Source organism: Mustela lutreola, chromosome 12 (assembly GCF_030435805.1).
Source record: "Mustela lutreola isolate mMusLut2 chromosome 12, mMusLut2.pri, whole genome shotgun sequence".
Classification (NCBI taxonomy): Eukaryota; Metazoa; Chordata; class Mammalia; order Carnivora; family Mustelidae; genus Mustela; species Mustela lutreola.
The window spans coordinates 17,581,612-17,603,143 of NC_081301.1; the positions used below are offsets into that span (position 1 = coordinate 17,581,612).

Sequence of the window (21,532 nt, forward strand, 5' to 3'; positions counted from 1 at the left end):
AAATTAAATGAAACGAACAGGTGCTCGGTTTTGCAAGCCACGTTTCAGCAGGCGGCTAGAGGTTAGGCTGTTGGACAGTGCATTTACAGAACACTTCTACTCACTGGAAGTTCCTCTGGACAGCTGCTCTAAAGCCTGGACTCCTAACAGTTCTGCCTTCTCTGGGACGTCAAGGCCCTGCCCCGAGCTCCCTGACACCTGCCAGTTTCTCTGCTTGCTCGCACTGCACGGGACTGGTATTCTTTCCCCAGACTCCTTGCTCCCAGGCAGCACCACAGACCTGGAGGGACATCACTTAGGCAGCACTCACATTCCTGAAAGCTGTATCCTGCCAGCAGACCAGCTCTCTCACCACACTGCTGTATCCCAGGCCCAGGCTGGAGAGAAATGCAGATACAAGCCAAGCGTGCCCGTTCACCAACAGCATAGATGAGTCCAGTGTGGGCAAGGGCCCCGGGGAGGGCAGGACCCCAGGAAATCTCTGCGGGACTGGCCTGGCACGAAAGCATGCCTCTCGGCAGGGGCACCTCTCCCAAGCCCAAAGGAGCCCGTCCCTCCCTTGAAAGGATTGTGTGTAAGTGCACTTAGGACCTCTTGGGACTTGGATTTGGTGGAAACATCAGGGGAGTTTGAAGAGAACCAGGGCTGGGGAGGAAGAGAGGGTGGAAGGGCCTTTTCTGGGTCTAGGTCTATAGATAACCCGCCCAGGCGACTTTACGAAGTAAGGCTGGTGGGTTGGGGTGGGAGCAGGGGGCTTGCAACACAAACACAAACAAAAACAAATCCCAGTGCGGAGCCAAACCTCAGCTTTCCTCGGAACCCCATCCTTTGGGCCTGGCTTGAGAAAGTTTACTTTCAGACATAGGCAAATGAGCATGTGGTTTTGGGGACAGAATTCAATACCGCCAAAGCAGCGGGCTCAGCAAGCCGGACTGGCTCTCGCTTCCTAAGTGCACTGCAACCCCGGAGAGTGAACGCTGTTTACATTTTTTACGTGTTTCTTGGGTACAGAACATGAAACTAAATTACACAGCAAAGGCCATGCTGGCTACACGCCGGTGCCCCCACTTAAAACAGAAACAATTAAAAAAAAAAAAAAAGGGAAGAGAAGAAAGAAAAGAAAATGAACAGCAGGAATGGAGAAGGTCCTCAGGGGTCCTGAGTGAATGCCAGGGACGGAAGGAAGGAGTCTGGGCCTGATTCTGAGTGGGGAAAGAAGATGTGGAGACCCAATGAGGCGCGAGCAGGGCAAGCTTGGGGGAAGACAAAAAGAATCTTCCTAGAGGGGCAGTGGGCTAGATTGGCAGGGCCAGAGCGGCTCTCCCCGGAGAACCGGTGCAAGCAGCCCTAAACCACAGAGTTGTGCTTGTTCTTGGGCTCCGAGTCAGGAGGCCACTAGCAGGCAAGAAATAAGGACTCATTCCCCAAACCGGGCCCCCTATGTTCCACGTGGCACCGTCCCGGCTGGTGAGGACGTGGCTAGTGTGTGCCTGCAAGGGCTGGGCACGGACCCCTGCTCTGTGCACGGCTCTCCGTGGCCAGCTGCCTTTGTCCGTGGGCCACAGCACCCTGCTGACCTCTGTTCTGCCCGATTTCAGATTTCAGGATTCCTGTCCTTTCTTCCACGTAGGCTGCTCAAGGGCGGGGCTGAAGTTCACGGGTTTGTCTCCACCTCCACCCACGGCTGAACACAATGCTTCGGACGTTGTAGGTGGGCAACACACCCCTCCCGATTTTCAGTCCGAAGAGCAGAATCGTTTCATAGCACACAGGGGCTTGAGAGGTTTAGGGGAAGTTGCTTAAGCAAAGTCAAATCTTTGTTAAGTGGAGTAAGACCGAGAGACTCAAAGTCTCTCTCTCCTTGTGCCCCAAAGAGTGTGCTTAAAAAAGATAATAATAATAAAGACCAAACTCGGTTGTTCCTAATTGGATGCATCAACCACTGAAACTTCATTGACAGAAAGAAGCATTTCATTAGGAAATCTTTCAGCTGATCTTGGAAGGAAACACCACAGTTCGGGATCCACGGTCACTCTTGACAGGCACCTGTCGTGTCTGTATTATTACTTCTCGTTCATGGGGAGGAAGCTGGGGAGAAGCCAAGAGAACCGGCTTGCCCAAAGTGAGGGGACCGGTAGGCGGTGGGCCCCGGAGCTGGAAATCCCATGAAACTGACCCGAAATTTCACCTTGTTTTCCTTGAAGACTCTCCTCATCCAAAGTTTTTCAGGGTCAGTCATGATGCCTGGCATTTCTTAAGTTCGAATAAATACCAACAGAGAGAAGGAGTGAGGAGGGAGGGGAAGAGAGTCTGGTGGTGGACCCGTCTGCCGGGATCGTGAGTAATTCTGCTGCCTTCAAGTCCCTGCCAGGCCGAGGCTGCCATGAGAAACTCGGGGCGGTCACAGCGACCAGCCCAGGGGCTCCGTTCTGATGCAGGCACTGTTTCTTATTCTCCTGGAGGGGATTCTGGTGCCCCACATCAATGGGCCAGGCTGTAACGAGCCACGGGACTTTCTGTTCTGTCTCCTTAGATGACTTGCACATGTGCTCTTGAAAAATTATTCATAAACCACCGGGAGAAAGCACATCCCATCGGTATTTGGGGAAACTGCTTGGAATCTTCTCTGAAATGTCAGTGTGTTCCTTCCGCTGGTCCTCCTCCTGCCACCACGGGCAGAGGCCATCGCATTTCACCAGCGAGAAGACAGGCACGCTTTGGTGAAGGTACGTGCTAGGAAAGGAGAACTCTTGGAAGTGACCTCCCCGCTGGGGGTGAGTGCCAGAATTTCCCTCTGTGCTTTGCAAATCAGATCATCTGAGGAGCTCTGGAAACTGCTGGTCCTGGTTGGGGGCGGGGAGGGGGTGCGGGGAGGGCTGTTTCAGTGGAGGGCCCATAGGGTGGTATATGGAAAGGTAGAGGGAAGGGGGAGGAGGGCCATGGGTGAGCTGCTTCAGCTCCCCAAGCCTCAGTTTCTTCATTGCGAAAGGGAGGGGAAACCTCTCAGTTTGACCATGTGCTTTAAAGCCCCAGGACAGGGTCTCGCACACGGGAGGTGTCCGGCAGAGGTCTCTCCTCTTCCTCAAACAGACATCTGATTCTGTTAGCTCCATGCTTCTCACCTCTGAAAACCTCCCCCCTGCACTTAAGATAACATCTAAAATCCAAGCATCGGAAGGATGTCCCTGCACACCATTATAAGCACATTTCTCAGCGTTCCTTCTATTTCTTATTGGTTTGCTGGGTGTCTGTCTGTCTCCACCTCCTTCCAGTGTCAATCTCCTGACCCCCCCCACCACCCTCCCTATACTGCATCATAAGTGCTCGTGCAGATCCGTTACTCTTGTGTTCAGAGAACCCAATGGTTATCTGCTCTCTGCTCTGAACGTGAGGATAGCGAATGCACAGAGAAATGCCCCCTGCTTCCTGGCTTGGACTTGGTGGCCACTGAGGAGAGCTCTTACTCTGTGATTCTCTTATTGAGCTGCTGGGTTTCCTGCATAGAGCGCAGGGCTTGCAACACGCCTGGGAACAACCCTGGAAACTGAGCAAAATTACCTCTTCCATCCACAGCTGTCCTCTTTGTGCCTTTCTTCTTGCTTGCACCTACAACCTAGAAATAACTAGGCATAGACCTGAGAAATCTTTTTTACACTTTGGGGTCAGCAACTTAGGACATGTCCTAGAGCCACCCCCCATAGTTTCGTAAACACATTTTAAATGACCTTCTGGAGAGAGCAATGCTTCACCTAAGAGGATGAGTGTCTACATGCGGAGTCGACACCACATGGCAGAAACAGTGGGTGGTCTGCACAGCAGGCTAGAAATGGTGGCTAGCAATACGGGTATTGGTGCAGCAAATTCCATATTCTGGGTGTTCCTTGAATGCACACTATGTATGAAAAGATGCAGAAGACATCGGTTCTCCCGGCTGCTTCTCCAGGGTCGCTCGTGGCAGCAGGCAGGAGTGGCTCCGTCCTGCACCTGAGCTCGTACGACAAACACAGGGGCCAGCACCCCAGTTCTGGCCCCTTCGGGAGTGAATCCCGAAGCTGCTCATCCGACCCTCTGAGGTTCGCTGTCGGAACCAGGAAAGTGAGACCAGTGATTCATTCCTATGTCTGTAGCAGTTTCAGTAGGATTCAAGGAATTGGATGCAGAAGCTGGATGAACTTGATAAATGTTATTTTTATAATTTGTGCAAGGTCTTCAGAAAGTGGGCGAAGGACTTTTCCTTCCCCACTTGCTGGCTCTCATCCCTGCTGGCTGAGTAAGCTGATAGCACTGTGGTTTCTTCCTCAGGGAAACTCCCTCTGATTCCCACTCCTGGGTCTTTGGCTGCTGTCTGTAGTCGGACACACCCCTCCAATGAAATGGTGAGCCCTCTGAGGGCAGCAAAAGGACCAGCGCCTCTCTGGAGTTTCTTAACATGCCTGGTATGGTCCTGAGGTTGCAGGAGACACGTGCTAACACAGCAATGTCTAACTTAAGGGAATGTTGACTGAGCTTCTGCAGAAGGGTGGGTCCCTGTGGCCTCTGGGGGAGGGGGAAGGGGAGAAGCCTTACATGAGTGGGACAGAGAATTAACATTTGAACTACCCAGAAAGTGGAGGGGGTGTGGAGGTGCTAGGTGTCTTCTCTACATCTATTCTCTCAATGTCCACCAGGTCGACGCTGTCATTCCCACTTTCCAAAAGAGGAAACTAAAGTTCCCAAAGAGTCATCTGCTCAAGGTTCCTAAGTCAGAGGAGAGGTGAAGAGGGCAAAGCCACAGTCCCATGTTTTCCATGAACTCCCTCCCTCTTACTTACTCGTGCTCCACAGTGTAAGAGTCAAATAGATTCCTGCTCAGGCCAATGAATAAGAGAATACATACATAATTCAAGACAAATTATGATTTGTTATTTTAATGGAGGCCTGAAGCATTATGAACGTGCCTGGAAGCTGGTCACAGCAACTCAAGGTAAAGTGGCAAAGGACCGATGTGGCCAATGACCCAATGATTAACAGAAAGTCAGAGAATCGATCTCAAAAGAAGGAGAGATGTCTAGACTCTCACAGGCCTTCTAAGGCCAGGATCTCCCATTCGACCACCAGCACAGCCTTCACCTTACTGTGGTGAAGCTTAGTAGAATGCTTCTCGTTCTTAGAAAGGTTTTCTTTATTTTGGCCTTGAAACTACTGCCCTGGAAATGCTTGGTCTAAGCTTTACCCTCAAAGGATTAACCAAATAAATTGGTTGGATGGCTGATCGTCTGTAATCCCTGGAGAGCCCTGTGCATTCCAGATAGTCAGGATTTCCATTTCCTCCTTGGGCCACTGCAGGAGGGGGGGTGCCTGTCCAGATAGGAGGAAACGGGCTGGGGTAGAAATGCTGGGGGTGGGGGCAGGAGGAAGCAATATCTACATCTCGTTTTGGCAGCCTATGGTGCAAAGCACTAGAGAAATGCAAAACATGGACACAAAATTAGGACAAGATGAAATTTTTGCAAGCACTTAACCCAAACTGTTTCTGAGGTTCCCTGAAGAGAGATAACTTGATTCCTCCGGTTCATTTCCATTTTTGTTCTGTCTCAGGGACTTCTTGAATTCCAGCTGGGCCGGGAAGGTGCATGGCCAAAATATCCAAAGAATGTCTCTTATGAGAGGGTGTTCAGCCCAATTTGCACACTGGAAGTTCTGATGGCTCTGATAACGTCTGGATACACGACTCAGGGCTTGGGGTGGAGTAGCGTAGCCCTAACCAAATTTGGGGATCTTGGAGGAGAATGGACATGCGAGAGACTGGAAATTATTAGAAGCTAAGAGCTTTTACAGAATTGAAACTCAAGTTTTTAGCAGTTCTGAAGACTCACGAAGCATGATGAGTGTGGCTCTGAGGCCATTCCAGGGAGAATCTGCCAGCTTGTTCTGATGGGGCCACTCCTCTTGATAGAATTCTCATACCTCACAAGCCCAGGGGCTGGTTCTTCCACTCTCTGGTTTCTCCTGAAGGCTGTGGCACAGAGGTAGGCACCTATCCTACAAACACCTGCCTTTACCATGTTTATAGCATCAGGGGGAGTGACAGAGAGTAGGACAAAAAAAGCTTCTAAAGAGGAACAAAGAACAATTGTGGTCACTTCATCCCTCCCCCCAAGTTAAAGGAGTGTCCTAGTGAATGCCCACCAGGGGACCTCAGAACAGTCTGCCTGGAAGGGAGTGGAACAGCCTGAACTCAGAGATATGGGCAGTGCTCAGGCATCTGCTAGAGGAGAATCCAAGTGCCTCAGGGCATTTGCAGTGACACCAATAATAGGATCTACCCAGCTGCATTTTTCCCTGCTTGTTTCCCAGTGCAGTTTCCCAGGTGTCCACTGACTTCTGATTTACAGAGATGACTGCATATTCCCAATCTCACTGGCATCTTCTACAAGATCCTAATCTTAGAGTCTTCCTTTCTGGGCTGTGTGGCTCTGGGGAAGGCGCTCTGTCTCTCAGTGTCTCCAAGAGAGGGGCTTGGCTGTGGAGCATGGAAGGATCCAATGTAATGGCCAGTACACCCCCATGAACTTGCACCGCCTTCCACTCTCCCTGGGACCCAGGGCCCTACATCGGAATTTCATGTGTGTGTGCAAGCACATTCATGTGTGTGTAAGAGAGACAGAAAAAGAAAGGAGGAAGAGGAAAAGGAGATGGTTAATTCCATCGGGGGAAGGCAAGAGGCACGTGGTGCCTCTAAGAACCTTGCAGCTCCTTCTTTCAAGCCATCAACCTCTTCACTGGACGCCCTGACTGGGTGAAAATTAACCAGCAGCCCCCTCTAATCAGTGCCCAGGGTAATAATGAAGGCCACGGTCATATGTCCTCCTCTTCCATGCGGTCAGAAGGGAGCCGCCTTTACATTCCAGGGAGAACCTCACCCAGAATCACACAGGCTGTTTGTCTGTGCACCGGTGCACGGGCATGACTATGCATGGCGGGGTTGTGGGGGGGGACAGTGCGTGAGTGACTTCTAGGCATTTGCTTTCAGTCGGGGGAATTCAGGAGACTTTTGTTCTGCCGCCCTCCAGGCTGCCTGCCGGGCCCTGCACCCAGCCAGCAACATACCCCCTCCCCTGACCCTGTATTCTCCAGCGAGCTGATCTCATTATGGCAAATTTAGTTACAGCTGAAGTCTCCTTGTAACAAAGATTATGTCCAAGCCCAGAGTAATGGAACCTAGTCGATTTCATTAAAATAAAATTGGTTACAATGAATAATTCAATAGGATGATTTTGTTTCCTCATCTCCTCTTTGTAGATCGAAGAGCTAGTATTTATAATGATTTTTTGAAATTGGATTTTTGTTTAGGAAGAGATAATCACCCATAATTCCTGACAGCCCCTCCTTACAGGACTGGAATAATTGCCCGGTGAAGTCTGCTTTCGAATGCTAAGGCTGGACAGTTCCTTCTCTCCTTTCTCTTACTTCAGCGGCCATAATAACACTTTGGGTGGTTTTGAAACACAGCTGCTACCTCAGCTCTTGCTCATGTGAGATTCCCAGCGTGTTAATTCCCTTGTTTGAATGACGTTTTTTAAACATTTCTAGAACCGGCTGCTAGTGCTGAATTGGGAATTCCTGGCGCTATTGCTGGCAGGCCCTGCTGTTCTTGAGCAGGACCTTCTGTGCCACAGAGAGGTGATGCTCTAGCATCTTCGCTTGGTGGTGCTCATTTGCCTGTGTGTGTGCGTGTGTGTGTGTGTACACGCGCACGTGCGCGCACACACATGTGCATGCATGCATGCATCAACAGTCAATCAATAGTCAATTAAACACATGTTTCTGGAGCATCTAGTCTTGTCAGGCTCGCGCTTGAAGATGAGACAAAAATGAATGTAACCCAAAGCTGTTCTCCAAGAACAAGCAGCCTAAGGGGAGTGAGACGTGCACACAGGTAATTCAGGTTCAAGGTGACAGGTGCAACCAAAGAAGAATTCAGCAAGTACAGAGGTGGCACGGGGAGGATGAACCCTAGACACCCTCTTCTTCATTCGTTCCTTGATTCATTCATTCACCGGGCTGGCACTAAGCCAAACTCCCTTCCACCTGACTTAGGGCAATCAGAAACGAATGCAAACACGTAAATAATCTAATGTGTGTAAACACAAGCAAACAGACAAATGAGAAAATGGCCAAAGAAACACTGTGACTTATAAACGAGGTGCACCTATCCTGTACCTTGTCCAGGGGTTTTTCACTGGGCTCCAGAGGAAGGTCGCATCTCTCTTTCATCTAAAGAACCACCACCACCCCTCCTCGCCCATCCAGCCCGAGTCAGGGAAACAACACAAGAGAGGAATGGCTGGGAATCATGACTCATCTGCGAGGCCAAGAGCAGGTTCGCCTCTGAGATGGCCACTGGGCCAGGCAGTTGGAAGCACTGGGTCGTGTCTCTGGGAAATGGGAGTCTCGGAAGAAGGCAGGTGCTTGCTCACCAGGATAATTGGAAAGGGGGCTCTGGGGACACCACGGCCATCCCTAGAATCACACAAGCGCTGGTGGCCCCAATCTCTTGTTCCCTCAACTAAACCTGGCAGACCCCTGGGGCAAAAATCCTGGAACATAAATAGTGCATTAGGGCACTGAGGAGTGAGTCACAGCTTTTTAGAGTGGGGAGGTCCCTGGAGATCATTAAGCTCAACTACCCTCTAACTTAAAAATGGGGGGAAATGAGGGGGCGCCTGGGTGGCTCAGTGGGTTAAAGCCTCTGCTTTCAGCTCGGGTCATGATCCCAGGGTCCTGGGATCGAGCCCTGCATCAGGCTCCCTGCTCAGGGGGGAGCCTGCTTTCTTTCCTCTCTTTCTGCCTGCCTCTCTGCCTATTTGTGATCTCTGTCTGTCAAATAAATTAAAAAAAAAAAAATTAAAAATGGGGCCCAGAGAAGTGGGGAGATTAACCCAAGGCCACACAGCATATTCATGATAGAGTTAATTAACAGGTGAGTGCTCAAAGAGCACGCAACTCAGCAGCCTCCTCCAAGGGAGGAAAAAAAAAAAAAAAGGCAGGACCCTCCCCCAAAAGAATTTGGTCTTACCCCATTGAATTCCAGTGTATCCAAAATGGAATTCCTTCACCAAATATGAATTATAACAGGTAGAGAAACAGGAGGACAGGCTTTACCATACTGTGCTCACGGTCCCTGCATTTAACCATCCATGTTTCATCCCTGACAAATGGTACTCGTGAGGTCCGGGGATTACATTTGGTTCGAGATACAGTCAGGGGGCCACATCCAATGACATTACATTTGAGGATGGCAGCCCAGCAGGACAGAGCAGAGACACAGAACATCTGTAGGAAATGTCCTACCTGGCTGGGAGCTTACCTGGGAGGCTGCCGGCTGACCGATGATGACCCAGCCTGGACACTGCTGGTCCTGATGCGAAACTGAAGCATTGGATGCCCACTGATCCAGGAACCCCTGGGGCGTGTAGACCCCACAGTCCTTGATGCTAGTTTTTTGTTCAAACTCCTCACACACACCATCACCGTCATGGAAATAGCAGCGGCTGGGTTCATCTGCAGGAGGTGGACAGAGAAGAAAGAGAACAGATAGATATTTGTTCTTTGGTCTCAGCTGAAATCCACAGTAGTGGGATGAAACCAGCACAATTATCAGCACTGTAAAGCCTGTCCTCAGTGGTCACGAGGGATTATTATTCACCCTTAAAAAAGGGGATCCCACCATTTGTGACGAGATGATGAACCTGCAGGACATGATTCTAAGTGAAGTAAGCCAGACACAAAAAGTCCACTAGTGGATGATTCCACTTGAATGAGGACTAGAAAGTAGTGAAACTCACAGGAGGAGAGACTACAGAGGTGGTTGCCAGGGGCTGGGAGGAAAGGGAAGTCATTGAGAATTACTGTTCAGTGGGTATGAGGTTGCCGTTGTACAAGATGATGTAAAACACCACTAAACTGCTGGCGAACCTGTGCTTAGGGTTATACCAAGTATATGCATATATATTGAGTATATGCATATATACCAATATATGGTTATATTGAGTATATACATACTTGCGAATTTAGAGCCTCTATCTTGTACTACATATATTCGAGCACACACATTCACAAACACAAACCCCGAGTGACAAAGGCATTACTGTTCTAATTTTTTCAGTCCTCCAGATTAAGACTATTGCCCAAAGTTGGGGCTCCCACGTTGCTCTGTGGGTTAAACATCTGCCTTTGGCTCAGGTCATGATCTCAGGGTGCTGGGATGGCCTCCCTTGGGTTCCCTGTTCAGTAGGGGGTCTGTTTTTCCCCCTCCCTTTGCCTTTCCCCCCAATTCATGGGCACTCACTCTCTCTCTCTCAAATAAATAAATAAAATCTTAAAAAAAATAATAATAACGTGCCCATGGTATTTTCATGCCAGATCGTAGTTTCAAATTCAGGCTTTCACCTTCCAAGTCCTGGGTACATTATCTGACACCACAGAACTTCACAGTGGCAAACTGAGGTTTACTGACCTCCAAAGAGAGTTCTGTGTAACCTAACTGGCTTCATTCCCAGCTCTGTAAACTCAACTGCTCTGGTACTTAAGACAAATCTAAGGGCGGCTGGGTGGCTCAGTCGTTAAGTGTCTGCCTTCAGCTCAGGTCATGATCCCAGGGTCCTGGGTTTGAGCTCCCATCCAGCTCTCTGCTCAGTGGGAAGCCTGCTTCTCCCTCTCCCACTCCCCCTACTTGTGTTCCCTCTCTTGCAGCAGGGACAACTTAGAGCTGCAGCTGGCTACTGTGACTCTTGGTGGCCAGGACACAGATCCTGGAAGCCTGCAGCTGACAGGTGCCTTCCAAGGAGGCAGGAGCCATGCACATGGCTCGCTGTTTTAGCACTGATCAATACCAGGAGAAATCAGAATGCAGCTGTCTGAAAGAGAGCCCTCTGCTCATCCGTTAATAACTCAAATGTCAGGTCGTCTGTGCTCTTTTCCCAATACTTTTGGGAAAAATTAAATACCCCTTTCTGTGTGGGCTCCTCTATTTTGTGAAGATCCCTAGTCCAACACTTAACTGTGCCAACCTAGCTACATTCTACAGCTGTTCTGAAAGATGGATCTTCGTACGCGGTGTCTTCGGGTGAACCTAAAGTCATCATCTCAACTAGTGATGGAGACGCTATGAGAAACTATGTCCAGGTAAAAGGTACGTTTCCAGGGAAAATCTGAACATACCAGGCATATCAGAACATAGAGTCAACCTAAGGATACTGCTTGGCCTAGGACATCCTTCCCCTATATACTCAAAAACCATAGAGTGGAGCCCCGTTTCTGATCAGGAACTGACTTCTGTCCCTCTTACTGGCTATCTAACCTTGCACAATTAGCTTCACCTTTCAGCCTCTGGCTTTCCATCTGTAATACAGAAAGGATGGTCCTAAACACTGTAGTAATGTTGTATGGTGACGGATGGTGACTACACTTATCATGGTGAGCACTGACTCACGTACAGAATTGTTGACTCAGTATGTTGTACACCTGAAACTAAAATAACATTGTATGTTAATTATACTTCAACAAAACAAAAAGAAAGGAATGATTGCCCCAGCCAGGAAAAACCTCTCAGGATACCCACAAAACTCTCATAGGACGTGGACATAAACATGCTTTGTACATTCTAGAATAACAGTCAAGAGAAAAAAAAATATTCTTATTTTAAGGGGTCAATTTCTTTCTAGCTGGCTGGATGAACTCACCTTGTGAAATCAGTATTCACCTAAAACGCTCTGTGTGGCAACCCGCTCCCCCCCCCAACCCGAGAAAGAGCTAGGGTCAAGTAGAATTAAAACTTGGAATTCTAGGATGCTGACTATCTGAAAAAGGAGTCTGTGAATTCAGGGGCAGCAGAATGTTGAGCCCCTTCCAAGCTCCAAAATCCCTTGTTTATTTCAGCAAACAGTTTATATAGTGAAACACTATCAAAAGAGCCAGAATAAATCAATTCATTATAATTCAATTATTTAAGGATACATCTGAGCCAGCTGAGGACTCCAGTGGCCAGTAGCATGCCCGGCAGCTCAAGGATGAAGAGAAGACAGACTCAGCACTTCTCAGTAGCTCCAACCTCTTGGTGAACGGGGCCAACTTAATATATGATAAAATGTAGACTGGATCCCAGAGTGACCAGCCATTCACCCAGATGTTACTCTTTTGAAATTCAATCAAGGGAACTGCAAAAAGCACAGGTTCAGATCCTAGCTCGGTCATATATAAGCTGTACAGGACTTAAATAACCTAACCCCTCTGAACTTTATTTTCTCATCCAAGCAAAGAAAGGGAGGTAATAACATATCTACCCAGTGTTATTGCAACGATTTCACGAGATGATGTGTACAATGCCAGCAACTTCACCCATTTTAGCTAAGGGGATGCTGAGAGCCAGAGGCAGTAAGGAGCCTGCTTCCAGATCAGAGGGAGAGGGGGGCAGAGCTAGAAGTAGGAGCCTGGCCTTTTTAGACCTCAGAGGGAAATGCCCCCTTTGCCCCGTGTTCAAGCTACAGAATAATGAAACCACGTCCTTTGCAGGATAAGGTCGTGGGGTTGCTTCCCTGCTGGAACTACATTCTTCCCTTCCAACACCAAGACAGGGAACGTAAGATTATAATAAGATCATGGAAGATCTATTCTCTGAGATGACTTAATTCACATTCTCAGCAAACAGACCTCAAGAGTGGCAGGAATTAGGGCTAAGTTAGGAATTAGGGCTGAGTTCTCATGAAGGCCAACTTCTCCCTGATTATGTTTAAGACCTCCATATTTCTGTCTTCTGGGACTTAGATGAACCAGGGAATGAAGGAGAGGTAGGGGTAGACACAGTAGGTAAATAAGTGGGAAGGTATTCCAGTAGATGATAGATAGATAGGCAAGCAGAGACAGAGTTAAGAGAGAGATAGGAGGTGGTGGAGAAAGAGAGAGACAGAGAGAGACAGAATAAATATGCCTGGTTTCTCCCTCAAGATTCTGCTTGAGGGAGAAAAAGTGGCTACCATGAGCCACTTTTTGAAATAACAGCCTGTACTCTGCTATTCGTTTTCTCTTGCTACTGGAGTCCCGGGGGCCCTTCAGCTACATCTGCCAGTCTTCATCTGGGGAATTTTCTCTTCCTCTCTACTCCCATGCCCCAAGCACTGTAGAGAACAGAGGGAGGAACGGAATAAAAATGCGTGGCCAGGAAAAACAAAGACAGCAACAACAACACAATAAAACAAAACTGTCCCTCCCGTTTTCATTACATCCATTGACTTGGTGCTCCTTGAATACTTTATGCTGGTAGCTGAGCAGGTTATAGTGAAAAGAGTTTAAAGTCAATACCAAGGTCAAATGATCACCCTGCCACCAGCCTTCCCTGTAGTAGCTAGGTGGCACTAATCATCATACAGTTCCCTGGAGCGCTCAGCAAATAACTGTTGAATGAATGAATGACTAAAATCTAGCACTCCCAATGCACATGTTCCTGTCCAGGCATGGTTCACACTCTACACCCTTGGAGAAGTTTCTTTAGATAGGGTCTTAGGGTGTAGGGAAAGGGGCTGAGATGCCGGTGGCAACTGGCTTACAATGGGCTTGCGCTGGGCAGTATGATTTCCCCACCTCACCCCTTCTTCCCCTGACATAAGAGAACTTGTCTCAGACTCAGTCCCTCTTGGGCAGTCACACATTTAGAAACTGCTCTATCCAGCTAGAGGACCTGACGTGGGGCGCAGGCATTGCCAAATCTGTCATCCCCAGCTGAACTTTCCTGTGCTACTTTCTTTTCCTTCTGGAAGAAGCGCACTCAGCTCCAGGAGCCTGAGGCAGATGGGCTCTCTCTAAGTGGACAGACACAGATGATGCTGCTTCTTATTGACTTAATTTTCAATTTCCATCTGTCTGGAGCATCAGGATGAAGCTATGCCCCTGCATTCCTGAGGCTTGTCTGAAGGACACTATTTGAGATGGTCAGAGATTAGTACCCCTACTTGAGAGCTTGGAAGCCAAGTCTTAGGAAAATGAGATGAGTTTACCTTGGCATGTAAGCACAGCCTGGGGTTTAGGCTTTTGTCAAGAGTTCTTGTCCTTAAAGTCAGAAACCCTGGATTCAATCTGTCCATGATTACCAGGTAATCTTGAATCGATTTACTTATAGTGGAATGACTTCAACCCAACTGGGGGACACTAATGAACTTCAGCTTGATTAGAAAATTGTGAATTTGCAACACCACTAGAATCCTTGAGGTGAATGAATAAAAGAAAAAGCTTGAGAGTTCATTGCTGAAAAAGGAAGCAGGTACTTAAATTGCTCTTGTCAGCTTAGTACAAGATCTTAAGAGGATTTCCACAAGCCCTCATCTCAAGAATCTTGAAGACCAGATAATCATAAGCTATTAACTACCACAAAAAGGAACTCAAGCCAATGTGTTCTTCAAACAAGACCTGAGATAGTGGATATTCCTCAGGATGGTGGGATAATTTAGTAGAACTGAAGGGTAACTATTCTAACCCCAAATACATATCTGCCCATGCTGTGCTTCACATGTAATGCTGTGACAGATTCCCCTGCTTAGGGAGATCATCTTCCCGAGCTTGGCATGCAATCCTCCACAACAAACCCCTCCCATTTTCCAAAGCAGCCATTCCCCATCATTCCGTCATGTCCTCACATGGGAAGAATCCTCTGCCTAGGATCTATTTCTCATTTTTCATTTTGCTAACTCCTGCTGGGTCTTCATTATACAGCTAAGAGCGTCTCCGCCGGCAGGCTGTCTCCAACCTCCCTTCTCTCTCACTGGCTCCTATCCTAGCCCAATCAGATGATTTTCCTCTGTGCCCCTTTTCACAATTCCCAGACTCACCTCATCTAGCTTTGGCCAACCTGTCTGTGAACAAGACCCTCTTTCAGCCATCCCAGCAGACAAGAGGTATCTTTGGGTACAAAATTGCTGACCCTAATGCCTGTAGTTCCAACTCACAGCACAGGATCTAGAACAAAGGAGGTGCCTGACAAATGGGCGAGGAATAGAGGAGTGGATGAATGACAAATGAAAGCGATGGATGCTTTATATTTACTATCGATTATTACCAGTTTAGGCATGTCTTCAACTAACCAGGTGTTGGCATACTTTTCTGTGATGTGATTGCTGGCGATGTCATGAGAGTACTACATACCAGATTTCATCAAATCAGAGGTATCTTCTTCCAGGGGAATGACATATCTTGTCAAAAAGATTGACTAGGGGTGCCTGGGTGGCTCAGTGGGTAAAGCCTCTGCCTTCAGCTCAGGTCATGATCCCAGCGTACTGGGATTGAGCCCTGCATCAGGCTCTCTGCTCAGCAGGGAGCCTGCTTCCTCCTCTCTCTCTGCCTGCTTCTCTGCCTACTTGTGATCTCTGTCTTTCAAATAAAGATATAAAATCTTTAAAAAAAAAAAAAAAGATTAACTAGCTTCACTCTTAAAGTTTGAAATTAAATCTTCAAACTTGGGGACTAACTGCAGTTTTTCTAAAACAAACCCCAAGGGGTGGTCTCACAAATGTATCCATAATATCCAGTGGGACTACGAATGGAGTAATCCTCTTACAGTCATTTCAGCAGACAACAAGCAAGACGCACTAAGGCTTTCTGAAGATTCAGAAGGGAGGGTCATTATTATTCCCAGCTAAGATAGCTTTTCACTGCCTGATGAGAAATGGAGAAGAGAGTCAATCCTCGTTATCAGTATTTATCTACTCAGTATTTGCTCTGTGTCCGTGCTGGTACTGGGGATACACTGACAAATTAGACTGGGCTCCTCCCTTCTGGGTGGAATCAATACTGCTTGGGAAAACAGGTAAAGGCTTCCTGAGAAGACGGTTTGGGGCAGCGTCTTGGAGGAAGAAAAGAATTGGGGGATGTGAAGGGCGGAGTATGAGCAACAGATGAGCCTGGATCATTGTGTGTATATGAGGAAGCTGTCAAGGTTAGAGTTACATTAGAAGGATGAGTCCTGGGACTGATGATCTGAAAAGCTGACCTGAGGCAATGCCACATTGAGGCATTTGAATTTTACTGTTTAGAACTGGAGAGACTTGAAGGTTTCTCTGACAGGAATACCTGTGATTTTCACACTCTTAGAGGCAGTGAGGTAAAAGACCTGATTTGGTTTACTAGATGTGCCATTTACTACTTATATGACTTTGGGGGAAATTATTTAGAATTTCTAGATCTTGCTTTCTCCGTTTGAATAACGGTTGAAGGAAGGAATGTTTACTGTGATGCTCAGATCACCTAATAATACATATGATTATATAACAATCAAAAATATTTGCTTAGTTTCTTCTGTGTGCTGGGTACTGTGATAAACTGTAGGTCCAGAGCAGTAAATAAATCAACCATGACCTTCACCTCATGGAACTTATAGTCTAGTGTAAATGTAGGTGAAGCACTCAGGACCTAATAGGTGATCAGTAAATGGTCTAGGACAATGATGACGATCTTGGAGTTGAAAGCAATGTCATTTCCTGTATCGGAAAGCTGAGGTTCATAGAATTGAAGTGATTTGCTGAAGCCTTTAGAGAATGTCTCTAGTACAGACAAGACTAGATCATTGGTTCTTGAACTCATAATGCACAATGGCCTTTCAACTACACTATGTCTATTTACCAGACCGTGTTTTCAGTATATAATTCTGGTAACAAAATAATTTGTTACCCTTAACCAAGTTTCAGTATTCCTTTTGGGAATCTCCATTTTCACTTTTCACAACATCCCTGGTGTGGTCCAAATATTAGTAGTCCAAGAAGCTTTGGGGGTTACCAAGTCTCCAGCCCATCAAGGAAAAAAAATAAACAAGCAAACAAAAAACAAAACAAAGCTCTCCACAGATGAGAGCTTTAAGAAATAGGAAATGTAATATAAGACCCAGGGAGTAAGCAAAGAATTTGAATGCATGCTCTCGTGATATGGGCTACCTTCCAAAGGATGGTAGGATTTAACTGTCTTTCTAAACTTCTTGTCTGTGCAGATGGGTCAGCTTTTGAGAAATTAGTACATATCTCTATTTCCAGCTGAGGGAACAGTGATTGGGATTAGGATATTCGGTTAGTCCAAATGATTACTATTTTCTGTATTTTTTTTAAACACCAGAAAAAATTGTATTTTTAAATTCAGCTGTTTGTTTAGGGATGGGTCCAACCACAACAAGCTTCATGCCACATAACAGTTCATCCAAACAACAACAACAAACGACCAAAAAATGCACAATCTTTGTATCCAAATAATAGTTTCTTGGAACATAGGAAACTGGAGTGCTTAACTCCCAAAGGTTTACAAAGGCGAAGCTTGGCAGGGAGATGGGGGTGGCATATTGGCATATGTTGCCTCCGGAATAGAAATATCTGGACTTTATATCGCCTATGTTTCAAAGGCTTCATGGCAAACCCAGACTGCTGACCTCATTTAATTCTATTCAACCCAGGGTTTGTTCTTAACCTCCTCAACCGGATCAGTCCATCCAGACTACAGAAGGCAGGGTGGTGAAGGCTTCTAAAGAACCATGAATCCGCTAACAAGTTTCAGATGCTGGTTAGGTCTACTGAATCGGAGGAGCTTAAGTTGGTTTCTGGTTCCTCCAAGGGTTGGCCATATACCAAAGTGGGCCAGAAATGCCTTCCCGTGTTTCACTGTGACAACCAGGCATCATCGAGTGAACAGAAAGAACTAGGAAAACAAGAATGGATGTGCATATAGTCTCACATTAACACTCCCATCCCACACCCAGGCCTATCATGGAGAGCACCCTCTGGGGTACAGCCTGGTCCTCTGTCCACTTGGCCCTTACGATACTCTCTTAACTGGTTTGGGTCTCCTCCATTTCCCAAGAGTTATGACCTAAAGTGATTAAACAATGAGGAGTGTAACTATGAGGGTGTCTGGAATACTTAGTTGACTTCTGCAAAATGTGAACCTCCCACCTAGCACTCAAATCCTTCCGTACGCTAGCTCCACTGTCTTGTCTATCCTCATTCCCAACCATATCTCTGTCCTCAAATGCAGAGTTTCTTCCCAGAATTCACAGCTCAGAGCTTCTGTCCTTTTTTCTTTAACCGAGAAGGCTACTCTCTGTCTGAATCTCCCATCTGGATTTGACTCAGACATTTTTAACTCTATGAAGCCTCACCTGTCACTCTTTCATACTGCTACCTGTCCAGTACAACCTGACCCGCTTTCCTTCCTGCATCACTCTTCTCTCCTTCCAAACCAGCAAAACAGGATATGGCCTATATAAAGATGTTAGTTAAAGAAATATGAAAATTGAAAAAAATAATAATAACCTCCTTTCATTCCACATCTCCTTACCACCATGTCTCCTCCTTCATTCTTCTCTTTCCACAATTCATGGAGCTTATTCAGAGTTACCTTTACTTACACTGCCAACCTTCTCACCTACAAGTCACTCTTGAGTTCTCTCCAATCTGACTTCTGTACTCGCCACTCTACCAAAATCAGTCTTGTCCAGATCACCACTGACCTCAAGGTGGCTAAAACCATAACATCAAAATCCTTGTCTTGCTAGACTGCCTTGAAGCATATAAAGAAGCAGCCCCTTCCTTCCTTCCTGAAGCATTCTCTCATGGATTCCATGGCACATGCTATCCCATTTCTTTCTGGCTCCCAGCTTATCCCACATACACTTATTTGCTGCTTTCTGCTTCCCTAGACCTCTGCTAAATGTTGCCAGGCTTCAGGGACAGGCCTTAGGTCCCCTTTCCTATCTACCTACATTCGGTCCTTCAGTCCTCATTTATAATAAAAATGTTAAAATATCTATGTGTCAATGTGTCTCTTTAGAAATGACGTCTTCTCTGAGTCCTAACAGCCTACAGTGACATCCCTACTTCAATATCTACTTAAAAGCATCCCGAAATCATCATCTCTAAAGCAGAAGTAATGTTTTCTCCCACATTCCTTTCTTGCCCATCTCAGTAAATGACAACATTGCCCAACAATGGCCAGACCAAAACTGTCTGAGTCACGTCTCCCATTTTTCCAGCCAGCCCTCCAACCCCACATAAAGCCCATGAGCACGTTCTGTGTACCCGTTCATCTCAGGGTATTCCAAAAGATCCACTTCTGTTCCATCGCTGCCACCATAACCCAGGCTACAGTCACTCTTCCACCGCTCATCGAATAAGGCTTTTTGCTTCTTCAGTCTGTTTCCTGATCCACCCCCCTTCCTCCAGAGCACAGCCAGAGTGCTCTTTTTCAAAATGTAAACTTTCAGGCCATCCTCCTGCCTAAAACTCCTCAGTGGTTTCCCATAACATGTGAGATGAGATTCAGTCTCTATCTCAGCCAACAAGTCCTCACCCTAGCTACTCTCTTACTACTGCCCCCTTGCTCACTACCAACCAACCAAACATCCATCCATCCACCCATCCCCCTGTTTAACATGCCTCTATTTTTTTTTTTTAAAGATTTTATTTATTTATCAGAGGGAGAGGGGGGTAGAGAGCGACAGAATGGCAGGCAGAGGCAGAGGGAGAAGCAGGCTCCCTGCTGAGCAAGGAGCCCGATGTGGGACTCGATCCCAGGACGCTGGGATCATGACCTGAGCCGAAGGCAGCTGCTTAACCAACTGAGCCACCCAGGCGTCCCACATGCCTCTATTTCTTAAATGAGCAAAATTTGCTATTTCTCCAGGAACTTGAACTTGCTGTTCACTTACCTACAATATTTCTTCTTTGTCTTTTCTCACAATCTCTTCCTTTTTATCATTTATGGCCCAGTTAAAATATAAATTCCTCAAATACCAACCTCGTCTACTTACACTAAGCTCACATCTCATTCCACCGTCCCCATCAGAGCATCCATACCATCTTGTAGTATTTCCTTCATATCATTATTCATGATATAAAATTAAATCCTATGTATTATTGTTTCTCCTCCCCACTGTCCTCCCACCCCATGTCACCCAGGTTTCAAAGGAGCACGTTTCCAAGTGGACACCTGTCGTTAGGATCAAGAAAATTGTCTCACCATCTTATGGAATTGACATTTGAGGATGAATGAATGAGTGGACTATGCACAGTTCTTGGATTGTGTGAGACATTTCTGGGCTGTCTCCAGTGTTACTTCTATTCACATCTCTGATTCTTAGGACAAAGCCATTCTCGTAGCAGGTGCTGAGTAGATGATGAATTAACAAGGATCTTTTGCAGTTTCAGAATGTCTGTTATTGATTGTACTGAAGAGACCGCAAACCTGACTTGAATCTGTTTCATCAGATTGTACGATAGAAAGGTTTTTATGAAAATATTAATTAGAATGAGATCCTATTATAAATCCAAGCACATATTAGAGGGAAAAATCCAATTCTATCTAAACCATCCCATAATATTTTCCTCCCATGAGACATGAGGCCTCACCATCTGTCCTAAATATTGTTTTATTTTCTTCCTTAACTGAATTTGCAAAGCAGTGAAACATCTGGATAGAAAAGGTAGTGCTTACTGGACTGAAATTTAATAAAGAAATTTGATGGTCTTATGACTTAGAACTTGGAGATACATTTGCATCACCTTGAATTTAGTACTGTTATTTGAATGGCCTAAGAAGATGATATACAAAGATAGTGATCCTAATAAGTGACAAGGCATTCAATAGAGCAGAATGCTCAAAGCCCTGAATGATTTTCAGGTGGCTCTCTTTTGGATTCCAGTGCTATCTCATGATATGGGAGAGGAGGTAAAATTCAGTCCCACAATGAATTACGTAGCAGCCACGAAACAGGCAGGCGTTCTAAGCACAGACAGGAGGGAGAGTGATGCCTAGGACCCGAAGGCCTTTAAAAGTAGGAGCAGGAAATAACAGAATGAGATTTGTCTGGGATAATATAAGCTAATAATAAATGGAGAAAAGGGATCTGAAGGAGTCATAAGCAGAGAATGTACAAAAGTGGCATAAAAGGGTGATGAAGGGAGACAACCGCAAATCAGGTGTCCATGGATGTAATGTCGCCCCATACCAAAAATAAATAAGTAAATAAAGGGGTAAAAAAAGAAAGGACAGAGAATGAGACTCTTTCTCAAAATCAGCAGCTTGGTCAAGAGACCAGGAGTCGAGGGTACCTGGGTGGCTCAGTTGGTTAAGCAACTGCCTTCAGCTCAGGTCATGATCCTGGAAACCCAGAATCAAGTCCCTCATTGGTCTCCCAGCTCCATGGGGAATCTGCTTCTCCCTCTGACCTTCTCTTCGCTCATGCTCTCTCTCACTGTCTGTCTCTCAAATAAATAAAATCTTTAATGAGAGAGAGAGAGAGAGAGAGAGAGAGCGCGCACAGGAGTCGAGAAGAGATGCTCTCTCATTCCCCTCTCTGGGCTGCGATCTCCCTTCTCCAGATGGAGTTACACCAAGTAGCACTAGGATCCCCTTCCAAGGAGTCATTCTACAATGTATTTTTTTTCTTAAGATTTTATTTATTTACCTGACACAGAGAGAAACTGAGAGAGAGGAACACAAGCAGGAGGAATGGGAGAGGGAGAAGTAGGCT

The 21,532-nt window shown here is 46.5% G+C and overlaps 1 protein-coding gene across 1 annotated transcript in view; it reads right to left on the reverse strand.

Annotated features, from left to right (window-relative positions):
- Nucleotides 1-21,532, reverse strand: part of PAPPA (pappalysin 1) — a 239,644-nt gene that overhangs the window by 87,301 nt on the left and 130,811 nt on the right. Inside the window, exon 10 of the mRNA XM_059142291.1 lies at nucleotides 9,350-9,543. Within this exon, the coding sequence (XP_058998274.1) occupies nucleotides 9,350-9,543 (194 nt within the window). The remainder of the gene's footprint in view (nucleotides 1-9,349; nucleotides 9,544-21,532) is intronic.